The 19,151-nt window shown below is 42.3% G+C and overlaps 1 protein-coding gene across 4 annotated transcripts in view; it reads left to right on the top strand.

Moving 5' to 3' along the window:
- NEBL (nebulette) overlaps positions 1–19,151 on the top strand; it is a gene marked incomplete at its 5' end in the record, with an annotated part of 406,620 nt that overhangs the window by 338,603 nt on the left and 48,866 nt on the right. Inside the window, 8 exons of one of the 4 annotated variants that reach the window (XM_084619775.1) lie at positions 5,312–5,422; positions 10,653–10,763; positions 10,905–11,015; positions 12,680–12,790; positions 13,448–13,558; positions 14,774–14,884; positions 15,511–15,615; positions 16,533–16,625. The exons of the other annotated variants lie outside the window; for them this stretch is intronic. Coding sequence (XP_084475901.1) covers positions 5,312–5,422; positions 10,653–10,763; positions 10,905–11,015; positions 12,680–12,790; positions 13,448–13,558; positions 14,774–14,884; positions 15,511–15,615; positions 16,533–16,625 — 864 coding nt within the window. The remainder of the gene's footprint in view (positions 1–5,311; positions 5,423–10,652; positions 10,764–10,904; positions 11,016–12,679; positions 12,791–13,447; positions 13,559–14,773; positions 14,885–15,510; positions 15,616–16,532; positions 16,626–19,151) is intronic. 4 annotated transcript variants of the gene reach the window in all.

The following is a 19,151-nucleotide window of genomic DNA, read 5'->3' as shown; positions in this document are numbered from 1 at the left end:
TGTGTCTAACCCAGTAGACCCAGTTGTTACACCTGACGAAGCCCTGCTTCTTCCTCCCCTGTCATCTTCAGAGGACTATTCAAAATTTCAAGATCTTTTCAGAAGAGTGGCCAGTGAATTAAGAATTAATCTGGAGGAGGTTCCTGAACAGCAGCATGAGTTAATGGACATCCTGCAGCCTTCTTCTTCTTCCAGGATTACATTGCCAATCAACCCAGCCCTTCTGGAACCTGCCAAAGCCATCTGGCAGACTCCTGCTGCAAGCTTACGTACCTGCAAACAAGCAGACCGCAAGTACTTCATCCCTTCCAAGGGCTCTGAATTTCTTTTCACTCATCCAGCGCCTAATTTGCTGGTAGTTGATGCAGTCAACCAAAAGAACAAGCACCAGTATCCCCGCTCTACCCCAGCCGATAAAGACAGTAAGTGTTTAGATCTGCTTGGACATAAAGTATACGCATCTTCCACCCTACAATTTTGAATTGCTAATTATACGGCCATTCTGGCAAAATATGATCACAAAAATTACAACAAATTCATGGACTTTATTGAGGACTTTCCAGAAGCAAAGAAACAACAATTCACTGCTTTAGTCTCTGAGGGACAAATCAAAGCACGTACCACTCTTCAAGCGGCCCTCAATGTGTCCAATACTGCAGCAAGATCCACCGCTACAGCAGTAGTCTTGCGTCGCGGTTCATGGCTCTCTTCCTCTTCCTTTCCTTGAGAGGTCCAGACTACTATTGAAGACCTTCCATTCAACGGCGACAAACTCTTTGCCTCCACAACGAACGACATCCTTCACTCAATGAAGGATTAAAAGGCAACTCTCCGGTCCTTAGGAATACAAACCCCTACACCAGAAGGTGACAATATAGATACCAACCTTACCAACGTCCACACTACCCCACATCTACCCAGCACTTCCAGAGATCACACAACCAACAACAGCAACAAGAGACCCAGATACCAGCATTGCTGCCCCAATTCCGTGGCAGTGTCTCAGTCCTCTCCGACTAACAAGCAGATTTGAAGCCTTGGTTGAGGGTTTCGAAAACAATGTTCCCACTTCAGTGTTTACACCGCCTGTCCCTACTTTTGGACACCACCTACGACCATTCTTCCATCAATGGCACAACATTACCACTGACAAGTGGGTTTTAGAGGTCATTACACTTGGCTATTCCATCCCCTTCCTATCCATGCCTCCTACCCACCCACCCTCCCTCTCCCTCTTCAGGGACCCCTCTCACAAGCAACTGCTCCTACAAGAAGTACAACATTTCCTTCTATTGGGAGCAGTGGAGCTTATGCCCGAACGACACAGAGGGAAGGTGTTTTACTCCCATTATTTCTTAATAGAAAAGAAAACCGGGGGATGGCAACTGATCCTCGACCTCAGGTGGCTCAACAATTTTATCAAGAAACAAAAGTTCAAAATGGTTACCCTCGCCACCATAATCCCAGCGCTGGAGCAGGGTGATTGGTTTTCAGCCCTCTACCTACAGGATGCCTATTTTCATGTGACAATACATCCAGCCCACAGACGCTTCCTTCATTTCACCCTCGGCTCGACACATTTTCAATACAGGGTACTACCCTTCGGCCTATCCACTGCCCCCCGTGTTTTTTCCAAGCTCCTGGCCATAGTTACTGCCCACCTCAGGAAGCAAGGAGTCATAGTATTTCCTTACCTAGACGACTGCCTCCTCAAAGCCTCAACGCTCGACAAAGCGCTTCAATTCATGCAACTCAACGTCAATTGTTTTCTATCCCTCGGCCTACAAATAAACAATGACAAATCCACATTAATTCCTTCCCAGCACCTGGAGTTCATCGGAGCACACCTTGATTCCCAGACGGGAATAGCATCTCTCCCGTCCAATCGCTTCAACACCATAAAGCAGCTGGCAACAAAATTTCGCAACAGTCCTCAAGTCGCCGTTCAAGACTGTTTACAGCTAATAGATCACGTGGCCTCATGCACTTTTGTGGTCCAAAATGCACGACTCTACATGAGGTGCTTCCAAGCTTGGTTGGCCACGGTTTACAGACCCAATGTGTATGCCCTAAACAAACCCCGATCCATACCTTTCTGAGTCAAAGACTGTCTCTTATGGTGGACAGTTCCCTCCAACCTCTACTCTAGAGTCCCCTTTCTTCAGGAGGCTCCAACCATCATAATGACTACCGACACATCCCTCACAGGGTGGGTGCTCACATGTTACATCACACAAGCCAAGGGCTGTGGTCTCCAACAGAAACCTCCCTGCACATAAACATCCTGGAACTTCGAGCTGTAAGCAGTGCCTACCGTCACTTCCTCCCGTTAATCCGGAACCAACATGTATGGATAATGACAGACAACATTGTCTGGATGTTCTGTGTAAACAGGCAGGGAGGAGCTCTCTTTCATTTGCTTTGCACAGAAGCTATGAAACTCTGGAACTGGTGCCTTGCGAACAATATCCGGATATCAGCCGCCTACCTTCCCGGGGCTATGAATACCACAGTGGAAGAATTAAGCAGACGCTTTCCCTGGGACCACGAATGGGAGATAAACTAAACAATCATCACCAACGTAACTGCATTTGGGGCTACCCAACCATAGACCTCTTTGCAACTGCGAAAAACACGAAATGCCTCGAATTTTGCTCCAGAGCAGGACTGGGCAAATACTCCCTGGGAGATGCATTTATGATTCCAAAAAGAAAAGGAGTACTTGTGGCACCTTAGAGACTAATAAATTTATTTGAACATAAGCTTTCGTGAGCTACAGCTCACTTCATTGGATGCATTCCATGGCACTGGAACTTACTCTATGCTTTTCCCCCGATCCCGATTCTCCACAGAGTTCTCACAAAAACACAAACAGATCGTGCCAAGGTGATCCTGATTGCCCCAGCATGGCCCAGACAACCATGGTTCACATTCCTCACCAGGATGTCAACTCAACCACCAATCTCGTTGCCTCTCATTCCGAACCTCCTATCACAGCAACACAGCCGATTTCTCCACCCCAACCTGTCCATGCTTCACCTCAAAGCTTGGTTCCTACATGGTTCTTCCAAAACAAACTAGTATGCTCTGACGAAGTTCAAAGAGTGCTCCTACATAGCAGAACACAATCTTCTCGCACCACCTATCTCCAAAAGTGGAAGCAATTTACACAATGGTGCTCAACTAAACAACTGCCTCCTATGTCTGCACCGCTTCCTCTTATACTCGACTACCTGTTGTACCTCAAACAATCTGGCCTTTCTTTTAGCTCTATCGAAGTACACCTAGCTGCTATTACAACTTTCCACAATAAAATTGACAGTTCCTCTGTTTGCTCATCCGATCACTAAACATTTTCTCAAAGGACTTCAATCCCTATATCCAGATGTTAGACCTCCTACCCCTCCATGGGACCTTCACTTAGTATTATCTTGCTTAACTCAGCAACCATTCAAACCCCTAGCCACTTGCTCCCTCTTACACCTTTTTATGAAAACAGCATTCTTAGTGGCAATCACTTCTGCCAGACGGGCAGGAGAAATAGCAGCTCTCATGGCAGACCCACCGTATAACCTATTTTTTGAGGACAAAGTTACCCTTCAGTTACACACCAAATTTCTTCCAAAGGTCTGTTTGTCATTCCACATCAATGAACCGATACAGCTGCCGACCTTCTTTCCTAAACCATATGTGAACTCTTTTGAATCCACAATGCATACCCTAGATATATGCAGGGCTTTGTCCTTCTATTTGGATAGAACCAAGCCCTTTAGGAATTCTTCTAGACTCTTTGTCTTCATCGCGGAGCAATCCAGAGGGATACCTATTTCGACCCAGAGACTTTCAAAATGGATTTCTGATTGTATCCGACTCTGTTATCAGAGACGGAAAGTTATGCCTCCAGCAGACATCAGAACTCACTCCACTAGATAGATGGCTACCTCCGTGGCTTTTCTACACAAAGTTCCCCTGACTGACATCTGTAAAGCAGCCACTTGGTCTTCTGAACACACTTTTGTTAAGCACTAAGTCCTTAGTCAAGGCCCTCTCTCGGATACACGATTAGGCAGAGCTGTTTTATCTACTGCATTTCTACCCAATCTGAAGTCCCTACCTCCTTGAGAGACACTTGCTTTAAGTCATCTAGAGTGGAGCACCCACAGGGACAGCTCTCAAAGAAGAAGAGGAGGTTACTCACCCTGTGCAGTAACTGATGTTCTTCGAGATGAGTGTCCCTGTGATTGCTCCACTACCCACCCTCCTCCCCTCTACTTCGGAGTTGGGGTAGCCTCCGTTGTAGAGAAGGAAGTGAGGAGACCGACTGCGCACACGTACTGTTGAGGTACACTCAGAGCAGGGGGGCAAGCTCTGTGCGTGTGCGACTGGTACAAGTACTGCTGTAAAAATCTCTGAGCGAAGGCGTAGGGACGCACCAACACCTAGAGTGGAGCACCCACAGGGACACTCATCTCGAAGAATGTCAGTTACTGCGCAGGGTGAGTAACCTCCTCATCTGTGCTCATACTGGAAAAGTATATGAGGAAAGGTGGGCATGGTAAGTGTGTTTCTGGTTTATAAATCCAGGATGGGTAGAAGTAAGGTGGGTGTTTGGACTTTAAATGCCAATTTCATGGCTTTCCTGTTTTATTAATGTAGTTTTAAAGAAAAATATACTATCTTGATACTTCCTTAACAGGTTACTTTGTCCACATACATCTCCTCTGCTCTGTCCTACCTGCTTCCAAAACTCTACTCTACAGTTTATCCAAAATGCTGCTGAAAATTCTCTTTCCCCTGTGGCTTTGGCCATGTTACTTCCCTAGTCAAATCCTTCACTAGGTTTTACTCTGTATCAAGTTCTTGGTCCTTGTCCTCATGTTTAAGAGTCCTACACAGTTTCAGTCCTGTTTACCTTTCTGGTCTCATTTGCTCCAGACTTCCCTCCTGTCTGGACACCCCTCATTGGTGGCATTCAGTCACATTTTTCTTCATACTTTCTTCCATCATGTCCAGGTGATTTTTTCCTGTCAAAACCCCCTTACCATAGTCCAATTCTTTCTCAAAGTGCATTTCTTCTGTGAGGCCATTTAGTGCTGACCCAACTAGTAATAGATGTATAAATAATCATTGTTGTTTAAAAAACCTCCAACCCTAATACAGTCCACTTAACTTGACCACTAACTTACAGAGTGTCTTATTTATATTTGAATTTGCAGTTTGTGTCTAATTTAGAATGTACTCTCAGCAATATGTCTATATATGCATGTGCATATAATGGCATGCATTAGTAACTGTTGTTCTGTTTCAACAGAAAGCGTATCGCAAAGATTTTGAAGAAGGGCTTAAAGGAAAGGCATCACTGGATTTAGACAAGACCCCAGAATTCTTGCATGTACAACATGTCACCAATCTTTTGAAAGGGGTAAAGCAGGTTTTTGTTTTGTTTCTTTGTTATCCTGTAAAAGAGCGATAAACAGACTAGCTACAAGCGAATGAGTCATGAACAATTTATGTTAATATTTAGCTGGATAAGAATGTGACTTCATGGATAGAAATCCAGAATCTCAGTGCATCATTGAATTATTAAAACTGCCACTTCCCAACATACTTTAGTTATGTAGTCCACGTGATTTTATATCTGACCAATTCAGATTATTGCAACGTGTAATTATTATATATTCGAGATAGTGTTCTCAACAGTATCAATACTTTCTAAAGAATCCTGTATGAATTTAAAAATTCTAGCATACCCGAGCCAAGAAATTGAGTGTTAAATGTAAGCGAGACTTGAATGAGCTCTCCCCCTGACCTCTAGTGATGAGTTGGGGGAAAAGACTTTAGGAGCAGACCCTGTCTGCATAGACATACCTACTCTGCCTAGGTACCAAGCAGGTGGAATTGCTTTGCCAAAATGATACATTCTGGTAGGCTTTGGGTTACAAATCACTCTAGAATTTGAATGCAGGGGTAATGAAATGTTGTTATAATTATTGTACAAGTAAAGGGCAGCAGACCTGTGCTTGGTGTGCCTTAAACTGAACCTCACTTGCTAAACGGGGTAAGGATGCCATATACCATTGAGGATGAGAGTGGGTGAGAACAGGAGTTTCAACCTGGTGGTGTGGACTTTGCATAAAGAGTCCTAGACACCATTTCACCTGCCCCTCTCCAGCATCTGAAGACAGAGCTGATTAGACTCAATTGAGAGTCCTTGTGTCTGGTTGGTGATTCCTGGAGCTGACATCACTACTGAGTAGGTCTGGGGCTACGCCTTAGATACTGTGTGGGAACAGTGTTACACAGAAAGACAACACAGAAACTGCACTGGCAGTGAGGTTTCTCACTACCTGCTGAAATCACTGAGAGCTGAGTTAAGTGGTGGATCCTCAGAACGTGAGATCACAGAGAATGGAACAGAGAGACAGTGGTCAGCGGTGGCAGAGAGACAGTGGCAGCTGTGAGCCAGTTGGGGAGGGGGGCAACAGCAGAGGCATTGCTTAACACCTGAGAATGCACCCCACACTCTGGGTCTTCACTAACCAAGGACAGCCATCTGCGAGTGGGCAGCAGAGGGAGGGAGTGGTGTGTTAAGGAACATCAATTTGTTGGACTTTTACACCTCAAGGTGATAAACTGAGGCAAAAGACACTGCCTAATGCACTGTGTGGTGGGTTTTTGCCTATGGTCACATAGTTTTGAATTGTGGTTGTGATGTTTTCCAAAATTAATACTGGGTCCCTTTACCCTTTTAATACAAGTTTTATTTTGTTGTACACGACTCAGTGCTTGCGAGTGGGGAGGTATTGCCTCTTAGAGGTGCCCAGGGGCGATGTTTAGTTTTCCCGGATTACTGGGTGGGAGCTCAAGCCAGTTCTATTTTGTATTGTTAAGAGGAACCCCTAGATATTAAACCCGGCCCTTGTTGTTCCCAACTCCTCCTGACAAAAGGGTTACATAAATGCATTCTTTGTGAAGGCTCCAGGTCTCTGGAACTTGCTCCCTGCTACGGTCTGAAATAGCCCAGATCTGGTGACCTTCTGGGCATGCTACAATAAAAGTCTGTTTGATAGGATTTTGGAAAGGGCTGAAGATACACTTCTCAGAATGACAGGTTTCAGAGTAGCAGCCGTGTTAGTCTGTATTCGCAAAAAGAAAAGGAGTACTTGTGGCACCTTAGAGACTAACAAATTTATTTGAGCATAAGATTTCGTGAGCTACCGCTCACTTCATCTTCATTTCACTTCACTTCTCAGAATGGTTTGGGTAGCTGACAGGCTGGCAGAATTCCCTTTGAATAATTGTTTTAATGCTGTTGAAGTTCTGTTCCAGTTTTAATTATGCATTAGGGTACCAAGAGCTTTGCATAGCTGGCTTTTTAATATTACTTAAATCAAAATAATTGTTATATCCAACACACATGAAGGGAGCAAAGTAAAGCAAATAAAAATCCATAATATGGCTCTGACCAATAAATGACATGGTCTGCGTTATGCATTTCTTGTAAGAAGCTGCCCAATCATTTTCCTTATCACAGCTGTTGCTTTAATATTTGTCTGACTTTCTTCATGTACCATTTCTGAAAGATTAATATGAAATAGTAAATTAAATCTTCCCTCTCAAATAGGAGATTTCTTCTGATATGTTGTAGAAATAAGGGTTTAGGATACCTCTAAAGAGAATATCTGTGTGGATGCTGTAACATTTTTTTCACGGCTCAAAATCTTCCTACCAAAAGTCCATTCCCTTCTATAATTAGACAGCTTTGTTTTCATATCAGGACAGAGTATTAATTCAGATAAATTCCATATACTGAACATATTCATTTGTCCAGATCAGGGGCGGGTAAACTTTTTGGCCTGAGGGCTGCATTGGGTTTCTGAAATTGTATGGAGGGCCAGTTCGGGGAGGCTTTGCCACCCCAAACAGCCAGGCATGGCCCGACCCCTGCCCCATCCATCCACCCCCACTCTCTGTCCCCTGACCGCCCCCGGACCTGCTGCCCCATCCAACCTCCCTCTCCTTCCTGACTGCCCCCCCCAGACCTCTGCCCCATCCAACCACCCCTTCTCCCTGACTGCCCATGGATACCCCACCCCTAACTGCCCCCCACCGCCTCATCCAACCCCCCCCATTCCTGACTGCCCCCCTGGGACCGCTGCCCCATCCACCACCCCCTGTCCCCTGACTGCCCCCCACTGCCCCATCCAACCCCTCCTCCTCTTCCTGACTGCCCCCTGGGACCCCTGTCCCCATTCAACCCTCCTGTTCCCCACCCTCTGACCGCCCTGGCCCCTGACCACCCCCCAAATTCCCCTGCTCTCTATTCAACCCCGCCCCCTTACCGCGCTGCCTGGAGCACCGGTGGCTGGCAGCACGGCTGCTCTAGGACAGGCAGCCGCGCAGCACAGAGCACTGGGTCAGGCCGGGCTCTGCAGCTGCGCTGCCCAGCAAGAGCTTGCAGCCCCACCACCCAGAGCATTGCGCTGGTGGCGCAGTGAGCTGAGGCTGCGGGGGAGGGAAAACAGTAGGGGAGGGGCCGGGGCTAGCTTCCCGGGCCAGGCGCTCGGGCTGGGCAGGACGGTCCCGCGGGCCGTAGTTTGCCCACCTCTGGACCAGATTCATCAGTCTATCAGAATTTTTAATTTCACTTCATGTGTATTTAGGAATAAAAAATGTCAAATCTATCCAATATAATCTACATAAATTTGGATTATAACATAAAAGTGTTTAGATTTGTCATATTAAGAATTAACATTTCTACCCTGTCCATTTAAGCAGAATTGAAGATGCCAAAATTAAAAACATGTTCACCCTTCTACTTTTGAAGGGTTCCTGCTTTGATTTTTTTAAAATAACTGAATAAGTGCATCCCAGATTTTCTATGGGAAAAGAGACAGTCTTATTTGCCTGCAAATTTTCTTAAGAAATCCTGGTCTAAAATAATATGGTGTTGTCAGATAATATTCCTTTACAAACAATTCATCCTCTGGTAAAATGATTTCCTCCCAACAGGTCAAATGCTACTTGAACTCAGTTCAAGATACAGCTTCCTTTGGCAGCACCATTTTGTGCACTTACGACACACCATGCTTATTATGTCGGCCTACTCCGCAAGGAAATGTCAGTTTGCATTTTTCCTTAATGGAGTGCATTAAATGATTTCCTATCTTTCACCTTTTAAACTCACCCCTCGCCACCAGAGAAATAATTCTTTGTTTGTCATAGAGAAGGAGAATATGAGCATTAAAGCAACATTTAGGCACAAGTTTGAGTTCCAGATAATGTTATCCCCACATTATCAAAATTCTATTAAAAAAACCAAAAAATCCGATAAGCCAAATTATTAACATTTGTTTGTCAAGATGTGAATTCAGGGATATATTGCTTAGTTGTTATGTAAAGGTTCTTATTATGCTTTAAGGAAACACCATGGTTTAAGCAAGTAAGAGAAATCAAAGTTATTTCATGTCTTAAATAGGCAGTAAATTCTTCATTCATTCTGGAATACTTCATTTCTTAAAAAAGGCAATAAAACAATGTGTTTGCTCAGTTGCAGTCTCTTCTGTTGGTGTCTCCTTGTGGAGAGCACTCAGCAGAGATTACATCTATTATTACAGTGAGACCCGCTTTCTGTAGAAACAACTACTTTGGGAGAGAGAGAGAATTTAATTATTCCCCATATTAATGGGAGGATCTTCCTGGTTATCATAGATGATCCTGATAATTCACTGATGTTAAAGGGAAGCTTCTTTAATGATAGGTGTGTCCTCTTTTATTTGCCTTAAATACAGGGCTTATAAAAGGAGAAAGCATTTTGCTAAATTCTGTGAAATTCAGTAAATAAAGGAAGAAGCCAGTTGAAAAATATTTGCCTAAAATCTCAGTACTGTATGTCTTTTAACCCACTCACTCTTTTTAAAAGGGAGTTCAGAGAGCGTAAGTAAAAACCTTAAATTTGGATTAAAGCATCTCTTTGCTGCACCCTCATCAGTTCACATCTTTCATCTGGGAATACAGGAGAGGATGGAGAACCAGCTGGCCACAGCAGCCTTTGCTGTGCTTTTAATTTTACATAGAGTACCTGGATACTATGGCGATAGTAGTTGCTAAATGCTGATAGATACTATCTCAGTGCAGTGTCTGAGGGAAATTGAAGTCAGATGGTGGGAGTATTGTGGAACATAATTTATCAGATAGGCAGGTTACCAGCTCTTACTATAGTTATTTAGGGCATCTATCCTAATTGTGATGCCATTAGTAGAATGGAGCTGAAAATGTAGCTTGCTAGCCACCAGTCTATCAAAGCTGCCGTCCACAGGAAAGCCCACAAAGCAAGGGTCATTGCAATTAATACATATGAAGATCTACAATCCAAGGCCCTTATACAGATGAGGTAGTACTGTATAGGGGTGGAATGTTTTTCAAGAGCACACAGCAAAAGACAAGGCTAAATTTAAAACCTTTTTCACTTTCACAACATACCTTTTGATTTGATAATTTCCAGTTATGTTTTAACTAGGATAAATGTACTTCAGCTAATTCATATTTCATAGAAAATTTCAAAGAAAAGCTTCAAGTACTTATTAAGAGGCATATCTTTTTAAGATCTTGCACACACAATTAAAGTGGAGATTTTTTTTTAAAATCCTTAGAAAGAGTATAGAAAAGATTTGGAAGAAGGGATGAAAGGAAAAGGACTGACAGTGTTTGAAGATACTCCGGATTTGATTAGAGTGAAAAATGCAGCCCAGATACTGAATGAGGTATGTTTTGCTAGTGAAGGTTGTTACTGTAGAGAAAAGTTCAATCTTTACAGTGCACGCTTGGGAAAATATTCTAAGTTTTTGCATAATTTAAATGGAAATACTGTATATATTTAAACTGGTGGAACCTATATTTTGCAGAAAGAATATAGAAAAGATCTGGAAAATGAAATAAAGGGGAAAGGAATGACACTGACTCCAGATATCCCTGACATTCAGAGAGCAAAAAGAGCATCTGAAATTGTTAGTGAGGTTAGTGGATAAAGCATTTTAAAATATTGGGGTTTTTCTCAGTTTATTGGTTGCTTCAGTTAGTGAAAACTAACTAGTCTCTGCTCTATTGAAAAGAAAGATGAATATGGTTTAATGGGCTTTTAAAGAAACACTTGCTGAAGATTTAAAAAAAATCTTGTATATTAAACATTCCATTTTTTGGAAATGGATATTGGTGCATATTGGCAAACATCTTGCAATTTACATTTATATAAATGATTAAATATATATTTGTGAAAGCTTCTTCCCAAATGCAAAGCTGTTGCTGAAGGACCATTGTTGCTTGGACCTTGAACCTGCAATTTATTCTATGCTCATGGATCGTGAAGGGGTCTGCCTGCACAGAGCACATTTCAGGATCTGGGCCTTCATGCTTACAGTGCTGGCCCAAGTGCACATGGCAGTTCCCTAACACCAAATTCTGGGCTTACCACCAGATCATGTACATTTAAATCCACTTGAAGCCCTGCTTCTGTCGATGGCCTCCTGGGAAATGGAACATCTGTTGTGACCAGAGTGAGTGTAGGTGCATAGGGCCTGCCCTGCTTGCTTCAAGTTAATGAGGATACACATAACACCCAGTACTGTCCTTCTCTCAGTCTTTTACAAAGGGGAATCCAAGAAGAAACCTCTCCCAGTCCATCTTCAACAGGAGAGGAAAAGCAACCTTAACACTTTTTACAGGTTATCTTGTCCTTTCTGAAAAAAAGCATGGGGTGGGAAATGGGGTATGTTACCACTAGGCTGATCAATTTCTTCCAAGGAAAAAGAGATCGAGAAGTGAAAGCCTTTTAGCCTAGGCTCTTGGTGCCCTACAATATAAGAGATGAACACTTTTTAATTAATTGAGCCATAAAACTTGGGCAAGAAAAGAAAGAAAATGTATTTATTTTTGAGCTGACTATGTTTTCAGTAGGTAAAAGGACACCAAAATAGAAAGGAGTGCTCAGTATGGCAATAATGTAAATAGGAATAGCTAAGAGCATAACTTACTTGCTGCTTTTATCAAACAGTAGAACTGAAACCATTATATGCAGTGTCTCAATATTTTAATTGCATTTGCTTATGAATGAGGGATGTGTATTCTTTGGGTGTGATGAAGATGAAATAGTCATTGCCATTTATGATTACCAGATATTTATAATTTATAGAATTGAAAAACCAAAGATCATGTATGTAAGTATTGCCATTTGTCTAATGGGTGTGGTTCAGCAAACACCTTATATCAAATTAGTAAATTACAACTTTCTTGCTACAAGAGCTCACTGGAAACACCTCTGTACCTCATTAAATTTCTACCACAGACCTTTCATATATAAATTATTTTCTTAAAGGCAGATTATACTTCTGTTGGGAAGACACCACACACAGCTTGGTACATTAGATTCCACAGAGTTTGTAAAAATTCTTTGGAAGATAGTCACTGCTATTTATATGTCTTGATTTTCAGACCATATTTTTATGGCTGCAGTTTTTAACTTGTGGTGAAATAGCTCCCAAAATTTTGCTCCTACAGTTTGGTTTCCTGGCAGTTCATTTCAGGCTTAAGGTTGTGTCTACAAAAATGGAGATCTAGTTTGAAAATCTGGCCCATAACTATGTGGTTATAATACACCTGATTGTCTGAAACTGTATCTTCACAGAAAGAATACAAGAAAGACCTGGAGACTGAAATTAAAGGGAGGGGCATGCAAGTGGGCACAGATACCCCTGAGATACAACGGGCCACGAAAGCTTCTGAAATTGCAAGCCAGGTTAGTATAGTATTTGGTGAAAGCTTTTAATTCAACAGAATATAATAAGCTACCTTTATTAAGAATTCTGCTTTGTGACAGATCAGCACAGTAATGAATCAAATGTGTTAGGTTTCACAAAATTTATGGTCATGAACTGATTAGAGTTCGGAGTGACACATTCCAACTTTTGGGAAAATGTGAGAGTTGCATTAGTTACTAGCATCATCAGCACCATGATCAGGAGCTGCACCTGCTACCTTGACTAGTTTCTGGGCCCTAAAATAGGGCGCTGCTTGTTTGGCTAGGACTAGATGATAAATGGATGCAGAGATAGGGAAAATGCTTAAGGCCCAGCAGCCTTGATCTTGCACAGTCAGAGGAAGTGATTCATATCTACACAGGCCTCCAGTCAGGACTATGAAAATAGAAGAGAGAGACTGAGATAAAAGACTGCATGCAATTTTAGATAACTGTATTCTTAAAAGGATGTTTTAAGCTGGCAACAAGTAGAGTATAGATATACTGTAGGTAGACCCCACAGAGCGAATGCTGTTAATATAAAAGCCATTTGGTGTTATAAGGATTCTATTCAACGAAGCCACACAGATGAAAGCAGGATCCATATAAAGCTTTAGCTGTTGTACATCTGAGTATTGCCAATCTTATTCTTCACAGAAAGAATACAAGAAAGACCTAGAAACGGAAATTAAAGGGAAGGGGATGCGAGTGGGCACGGATACCCCTGAGATACAAAGAGCCAAGAAAGCTTCTAAAATTGCAAGCCAGGTGGGTACAGAATGAAACATATACCTTATATTTAAAGTAAAATACAATAAGACTTCTAAATATATGTAACTTTAGCGCCCTTGTGGGCAAGATGGACTCTGCTCTGCAGGCAGCTCTGGCCAAGAGAAGGCATGCACAGGAATGCAGTTGGGAAAGTCCCTTCCACCCCAGGGGCACCTGTTCCAAACCTCCCAGAGTGAACACACCCTCATTTGAAAAGTACAACGAATATAGGAAAGGGAAATATTTATTTACGGAGGGATGAGAGGAGAAAAACAACGGGGGAAATATAGGGTGAGCAGTAAAACAAGGTTGCAATCAACTCAAGGCCCCACAGGCCCAGCGGTAGCACAGTTTGAAAGGGCAGACACCCAGCAATGTGTCTGCACACAGAGTTCAGGAGTCCTGGACAAAGTTCCAGTCCATTGGTGAGTCTTGGGTGCTCCCAGTCATCGTCCGCACCAGTGAACTTTCCTCAACAAACCCCTCTGGTGCCCTCATCTGCCACTCTCTGCAAAGCCACTCAGGGCATCAACCTCCCCTCTTAACTAGCTAACAGCCTCCCTCCTTATTCCCAATGCAAAGTCACAAGCTCCAGTATTCACAGTCCCATGCAGCTCTGGGCAGTAGTGTTACTCAGTCCGGCTTCAATTTGTCCTTCTCGGGTGATTCCTCCCTGGCACAGTGCTCCTCCTGGCTCCTATCCTGGGGTGTCCCCAGTTGGCTGCTCTGACCCTCCCAGGCTTCAGGCAGGCAGGTTCTTGGCTCCTTCTCTCGTGAGGGCCAGCTTTCTGCAGCCCTTCTGTCTGGAGCTCCAGACACACACATGTCATTCTCCCTTCTCTCTCTTTCTCTCTGTTGCTCCCTCTCCCGGAACAGCACTTCCTCCTTCTGGAACAATCAGCACTTCCCCCCCGCCCCGGGAAAAAAATTTAAAGGGGCCATGTTCTCTAAACCTCAAAAGGGTTTCTCTCTCACACACACACACACACACACACACATATATATAAGTCATGTTGAAAGTTGACTGAACTAAGCATAGCTTGCAAAAAACCAACAATTAGATTGCTCAGTTACAGCCTATTGTTTGGAATCCAATGAGTGTTACAAGAATAGCTCTGAAGATAGCACACAGATTACAGGAGCTACAGAACCTACACTAAAGGTTAGGAGTATTGTAGATCTCAGAATTATTGAAGTTATGGGCTTTTGCAGAAAGAATACAAGAGAGATCTGGAGACTGAAATTAAAGGGAAGGGGATGCAAGTGGGCACAGATACTCCTGAGATACAACGGGCCAAAAGAGCTTCTGAAATTGCAAGCCAGGTGAGTATAGAATGAAGGTTAATTAAGTGTTTTCATGTCTCATAAGAGTGTGCCCTAGGCACACATTATGCAGTGCATGCTGCATTACCTCTTATTAATTAGAGGAATCCATACTAATATTAAATATATTTACATGTGGAAGCCACAAGTGGAACTAAAGTTTTAGGGCCTGATTTTCATTTACACTAAGTGCTTGTTTACACTTAAAACACTGCAGCTGCACTGCTGTCGTGTTTCAGTGAAGACATTAGCTATGCCCGTGGGAGGGGTTCTCCCATCAGCGTAGGTACTCCACCCTCCAAGAGGTGGAAGCTAGGTCAACAGGAAAATTCTCCTATCCACCTAGAGCTGTCTACACTGGGGGTTAGGTTGGTTTAACTGCATTGCTTAGAGGTGTGGATTTTTCACACCCCCTAAGCGACCTAGTTATATCAACCTAATTTCCTAGAGTAGACTAGGCCTAAGGCTCCTTTACACCACTCTGGCAGGGTAAAGGAGCTGTTAATTGGGACTAAATTGTTTACAATCCTTTTAACGCGCTTTTACGTTATCAGAGTGAATACACATTTTGGATGTTCTAGCCATAAGCAGAGATGATATGCACATGGTAAAATGGTGTTTTTCAGAAAATGTACAAAGATGAAGCAGGGAAGATGCTCTGTAACTACTGTACCGTACCAGATACTCCAGAAATTGAGAGGATTAAGAATACTCAGAAAAACATCAGTTCAGTGAGTAGCAGCAGTTCTGCTTTTAGAAGTGCTCATTTCACATATGTTCAGTGTGAAATGAGCTCTCTTGTGTCCTGGCATAAAATGGGAGTATTCAATTAATTGTCCTTCAACCATATGCATAGTTTTGCAATGGCAAAGACCATACCCCTATTTCTTTTAGAAAGAACACCTGTCTTTGCTAGACTTAACACTAATATTTTGAATTACTAAATCATCAGTGCTACCCTCACCAAGACAATTATTTTTAACCTAAGATTTTTTTTTATCAACCCCTGAAGATAGCTTTATTACAAACTGTGTATAAAAAGGAGCAGAAACCTGGAGTGGCACCATTGTAAGTATAAGTTTTGTCATATGGTTGTGGTCTAAAACTAGAAGAAACCCTGTTACAAAATACATTCGACTTAAAAATATTAGTTCAATGGTTTTATGTTACATTGGACAAGAGATGGGATTTTACTTTTTGCTAGATCCAAGTTTTAGTTGAAAGAGGCAACATAAAGCCATGATCTTGCAGATGCTTATTTTTGTGAGTCTTTCCATTGATTTCCATTGAGATTACTTGAACTTAATGTTACATGTGTAAGCATGTGCAGATTCTGGTCTAAAATCTCTTATTATTATTATTATTTAAATTAAAATGATCAATACAAAACCTGTAAGAAATTGAGATCAAAAGGATGATGATAGATTACCTGCCTTATCTGTGGAAGTTAAAAGGTAAAGAAAGATAGCTGACCTTTATTAATGTTAGTGATAATTGAGCTGATCTTTGAAAAATTAAAATATTTGCTTTTCCTGAGTTATAGTCAAACAAGGTTAGAACTTGGAAAATTGCCTCAGTCTTTTTTATGAGAACTGGTGCTTGCATTCATAAGTGGCTCATAATTATTTTTTTCTTTTTGTATATGAAGGTGTTTTATAAGAAGGGAGTAGGCTCTGGCACAGCAGTCAAAGAGACTCCTGAGATTGAACGAGTAAAGAAAAATCAGCAGAATATTAGTTCAGTAAGTGTTAGCAACATTATCTGTCCTTCCCCAGAGCAAAGAGTGGTCAATTTTTTTTTCATTTTGTTTATTATAAATATTACCTTTTCCTATCTTTCACCTTATTCAAATGCTACTCCATCAGATTTCCCAGATTTAAGGCTCTACATTAACATACTATCGGGGCTACACGACTCCAAAAGTAATGTTTAATTTGGATGTGTCATCACTAATGGGAAATAGATCTTTTTAAAATTAAATATATGATGACAGGATTTCATCTTTCAAAAAAACCCAAACACCTTAACCATATTCGCTATTGCTGACTTAGAATAAATTCCAGCTACAACCTGCAACTTAGAAAAATGTCTTATTAACAAAACATTTCTCTCCTTAAAAGTTGTTGCAAAGCTCATACCCTTTAGCTGGTTGTTTGGTATACTAAGCCAGAAGAGGCTTTGGGAGAAAACTGAGCATTTATGGCCTGTTGAAGACAAGTTGTACATGTGGAGCTGATGAGATTGGTCCTTTAAATGAGATTGTTTAGCTATGGCTGCTTGAGAATCTTAGGCATGCCAACCACCATTTGAAAGTCAGCTATCAAAATAGCAGCTTCTTAGAAACAGGATGTACTCTTCAGTTAGAAGTTTAAAAATGTGGTAATTTGGAGAAAGATTTGAGGTCAGCTATCACCAAATAAGAAAAGGCAAGTGTATCGTACATGTTTCAGAGTAGCAGCCATGTTAGTCTGTATTCACAAAAAGAAAAGGAGTACTTGTGGCACCTTAGAGACTAACCAATTTATTTGAGCATAAGCTTTCATGAGCTACAGCTTATGCTCAAATAAATTTGTTTGTATCCTACATGTGTCTGTGCATTTTTGCACACTGACCGCTGGGCTCACTCTTAAAAATGTGGTCAATTACATGACATCTCTCGCAACTGAACACTTCTTTATGAAAAGCAAACTGTTGCAAGTAATAGTCATAGCAGGAGGTATGGTACTTTTTATATCTGCTTCTCATAGGAAATAGGGTATTTTTTAACATCTATTGTTCTAGAATTTCAGTCTTTACTGATCACAGGGTCAGCTGTTTACTGTGCCCTCCCCCCGTGGCCAGAGATCACTCTGCAGCACTCAGCTTCTGTTTCCCCTCTTGGTTCCTGTGACACCTCCCAGGGGTACCCTTGCTATCACCTGCCCCTAGCATGAGGAACCCTTGTCTGTGGCTGCTGTGGGTCAGCTCTCCAACTCCACCAGCCTCAGGCAACACAAGCACTCCCCTTTAGGCCTGGCAGGCCCAGCTGTCTCTCTGCAAGTAGTGGTAGGCACACTCCACCATCTGCCTGGAATCTCCAGCTCCATGTCCACTGGACATTCACAATATTCACAGATCTGCTGCCCCCAAAGAAGCAGTAAACATCAGCTTGCTAGGTTCACCTCAGATCACTGCTCTGCTTAACACATAGCACTTGAATCTGTGTATAGTGAAAACAAACAAAAGCTATTTAACAAAGAGAAGAGATTCAAACGATAGCAAGTAGAAATATTGGAAACAAATGGTTACATATAAAATCAAATCATAACATGCATTCTAGAACCTAGACTTATATAACTAGGTACTTTCATGTGATATTGAGCAAAGTTCACCCCAAAGTCCTTCCAGTGTTTTTCAGCCAGGCCTGGCCATGATCCTTCTTTCCTGAGACAAAACACACTGCCAGCTTGTCCCCTAGGTAAAGTGCACTGTATATCTCTTTGCAGCCCTGGTATATCAAAACAGTCCTTTCATCTGTATTAATAAACTGGACATTCTCCAGCTGTGTGTTACTTCCTATAGATTTTGCAATCTCCTGTTGATTTTGCGGTCTTGATTAGCTGGTGGCTCAGTATGCAAATAGACTTACATCATGAGACACACAATACACAATGACCAGTCAGAGAGATAAGCATCTAATATACCCCGCCTAAACAGAACCTGTTCGAGGTATGTCACCTCCCTTAAACTTCAAGGCTTTAAGAACATAATTTTCAGTATAGATACATAAGTTCTTAAATGTTATCTGTACCTACATTTTACAAGGGTTACAATAACCAGTGAGCTATTGGCTGTTGGGAAAGACCTTACCTGACACCATAGGGTGAATTATTGCGCATACACTTGACCCAGGGCATCCCTGTAAAACTCTATGTCCCGCTGTGCCCTCTGCTAGTTGGCATAAAGAGGTTCCTTGGTCACAGTTCCTCAGTAACTCAAAAATACAACCCAAAATCATTTAAAACACTTCTCTTCTGGGGGGTCCAATTTATTCAACCCTCAGGGTACATGCTGGCCCTCAAAGCCCCAGTTCACGGTTTCTGTCTCTTATTCCTGAAGCTTGTTCCAAATTCAGCAGTCACTCCCAGGCTTTTCCTGGCTGGAGTTCAGCCTCCTGGATCTGACTTTTCAATTTCCCTGCTGTCATGGTCATCTCTGCAGGAGCCTTTCTCCCCTTCACTGCAGCTTCCTGCTGCCCTTAATAGGGGGTATCTGCCGTCTTCCATCA

The sequence above is a fragment of the Lepidochelys olivacea genome (assembly GCF_965140295.1).
Source record: "Lepidochelys olivacea isolate rLepOli2 genome assembly, chromosome: 2".
Lineage (NCBI taxonomy): Eukaryota > Metazoa > Chordata > Testudines > Cheloniidae > Lepidochelys > Lepidochelys olivacea.
This window is presented reverse-complemented; position numbering and strand designations above follow the sequence as displayed.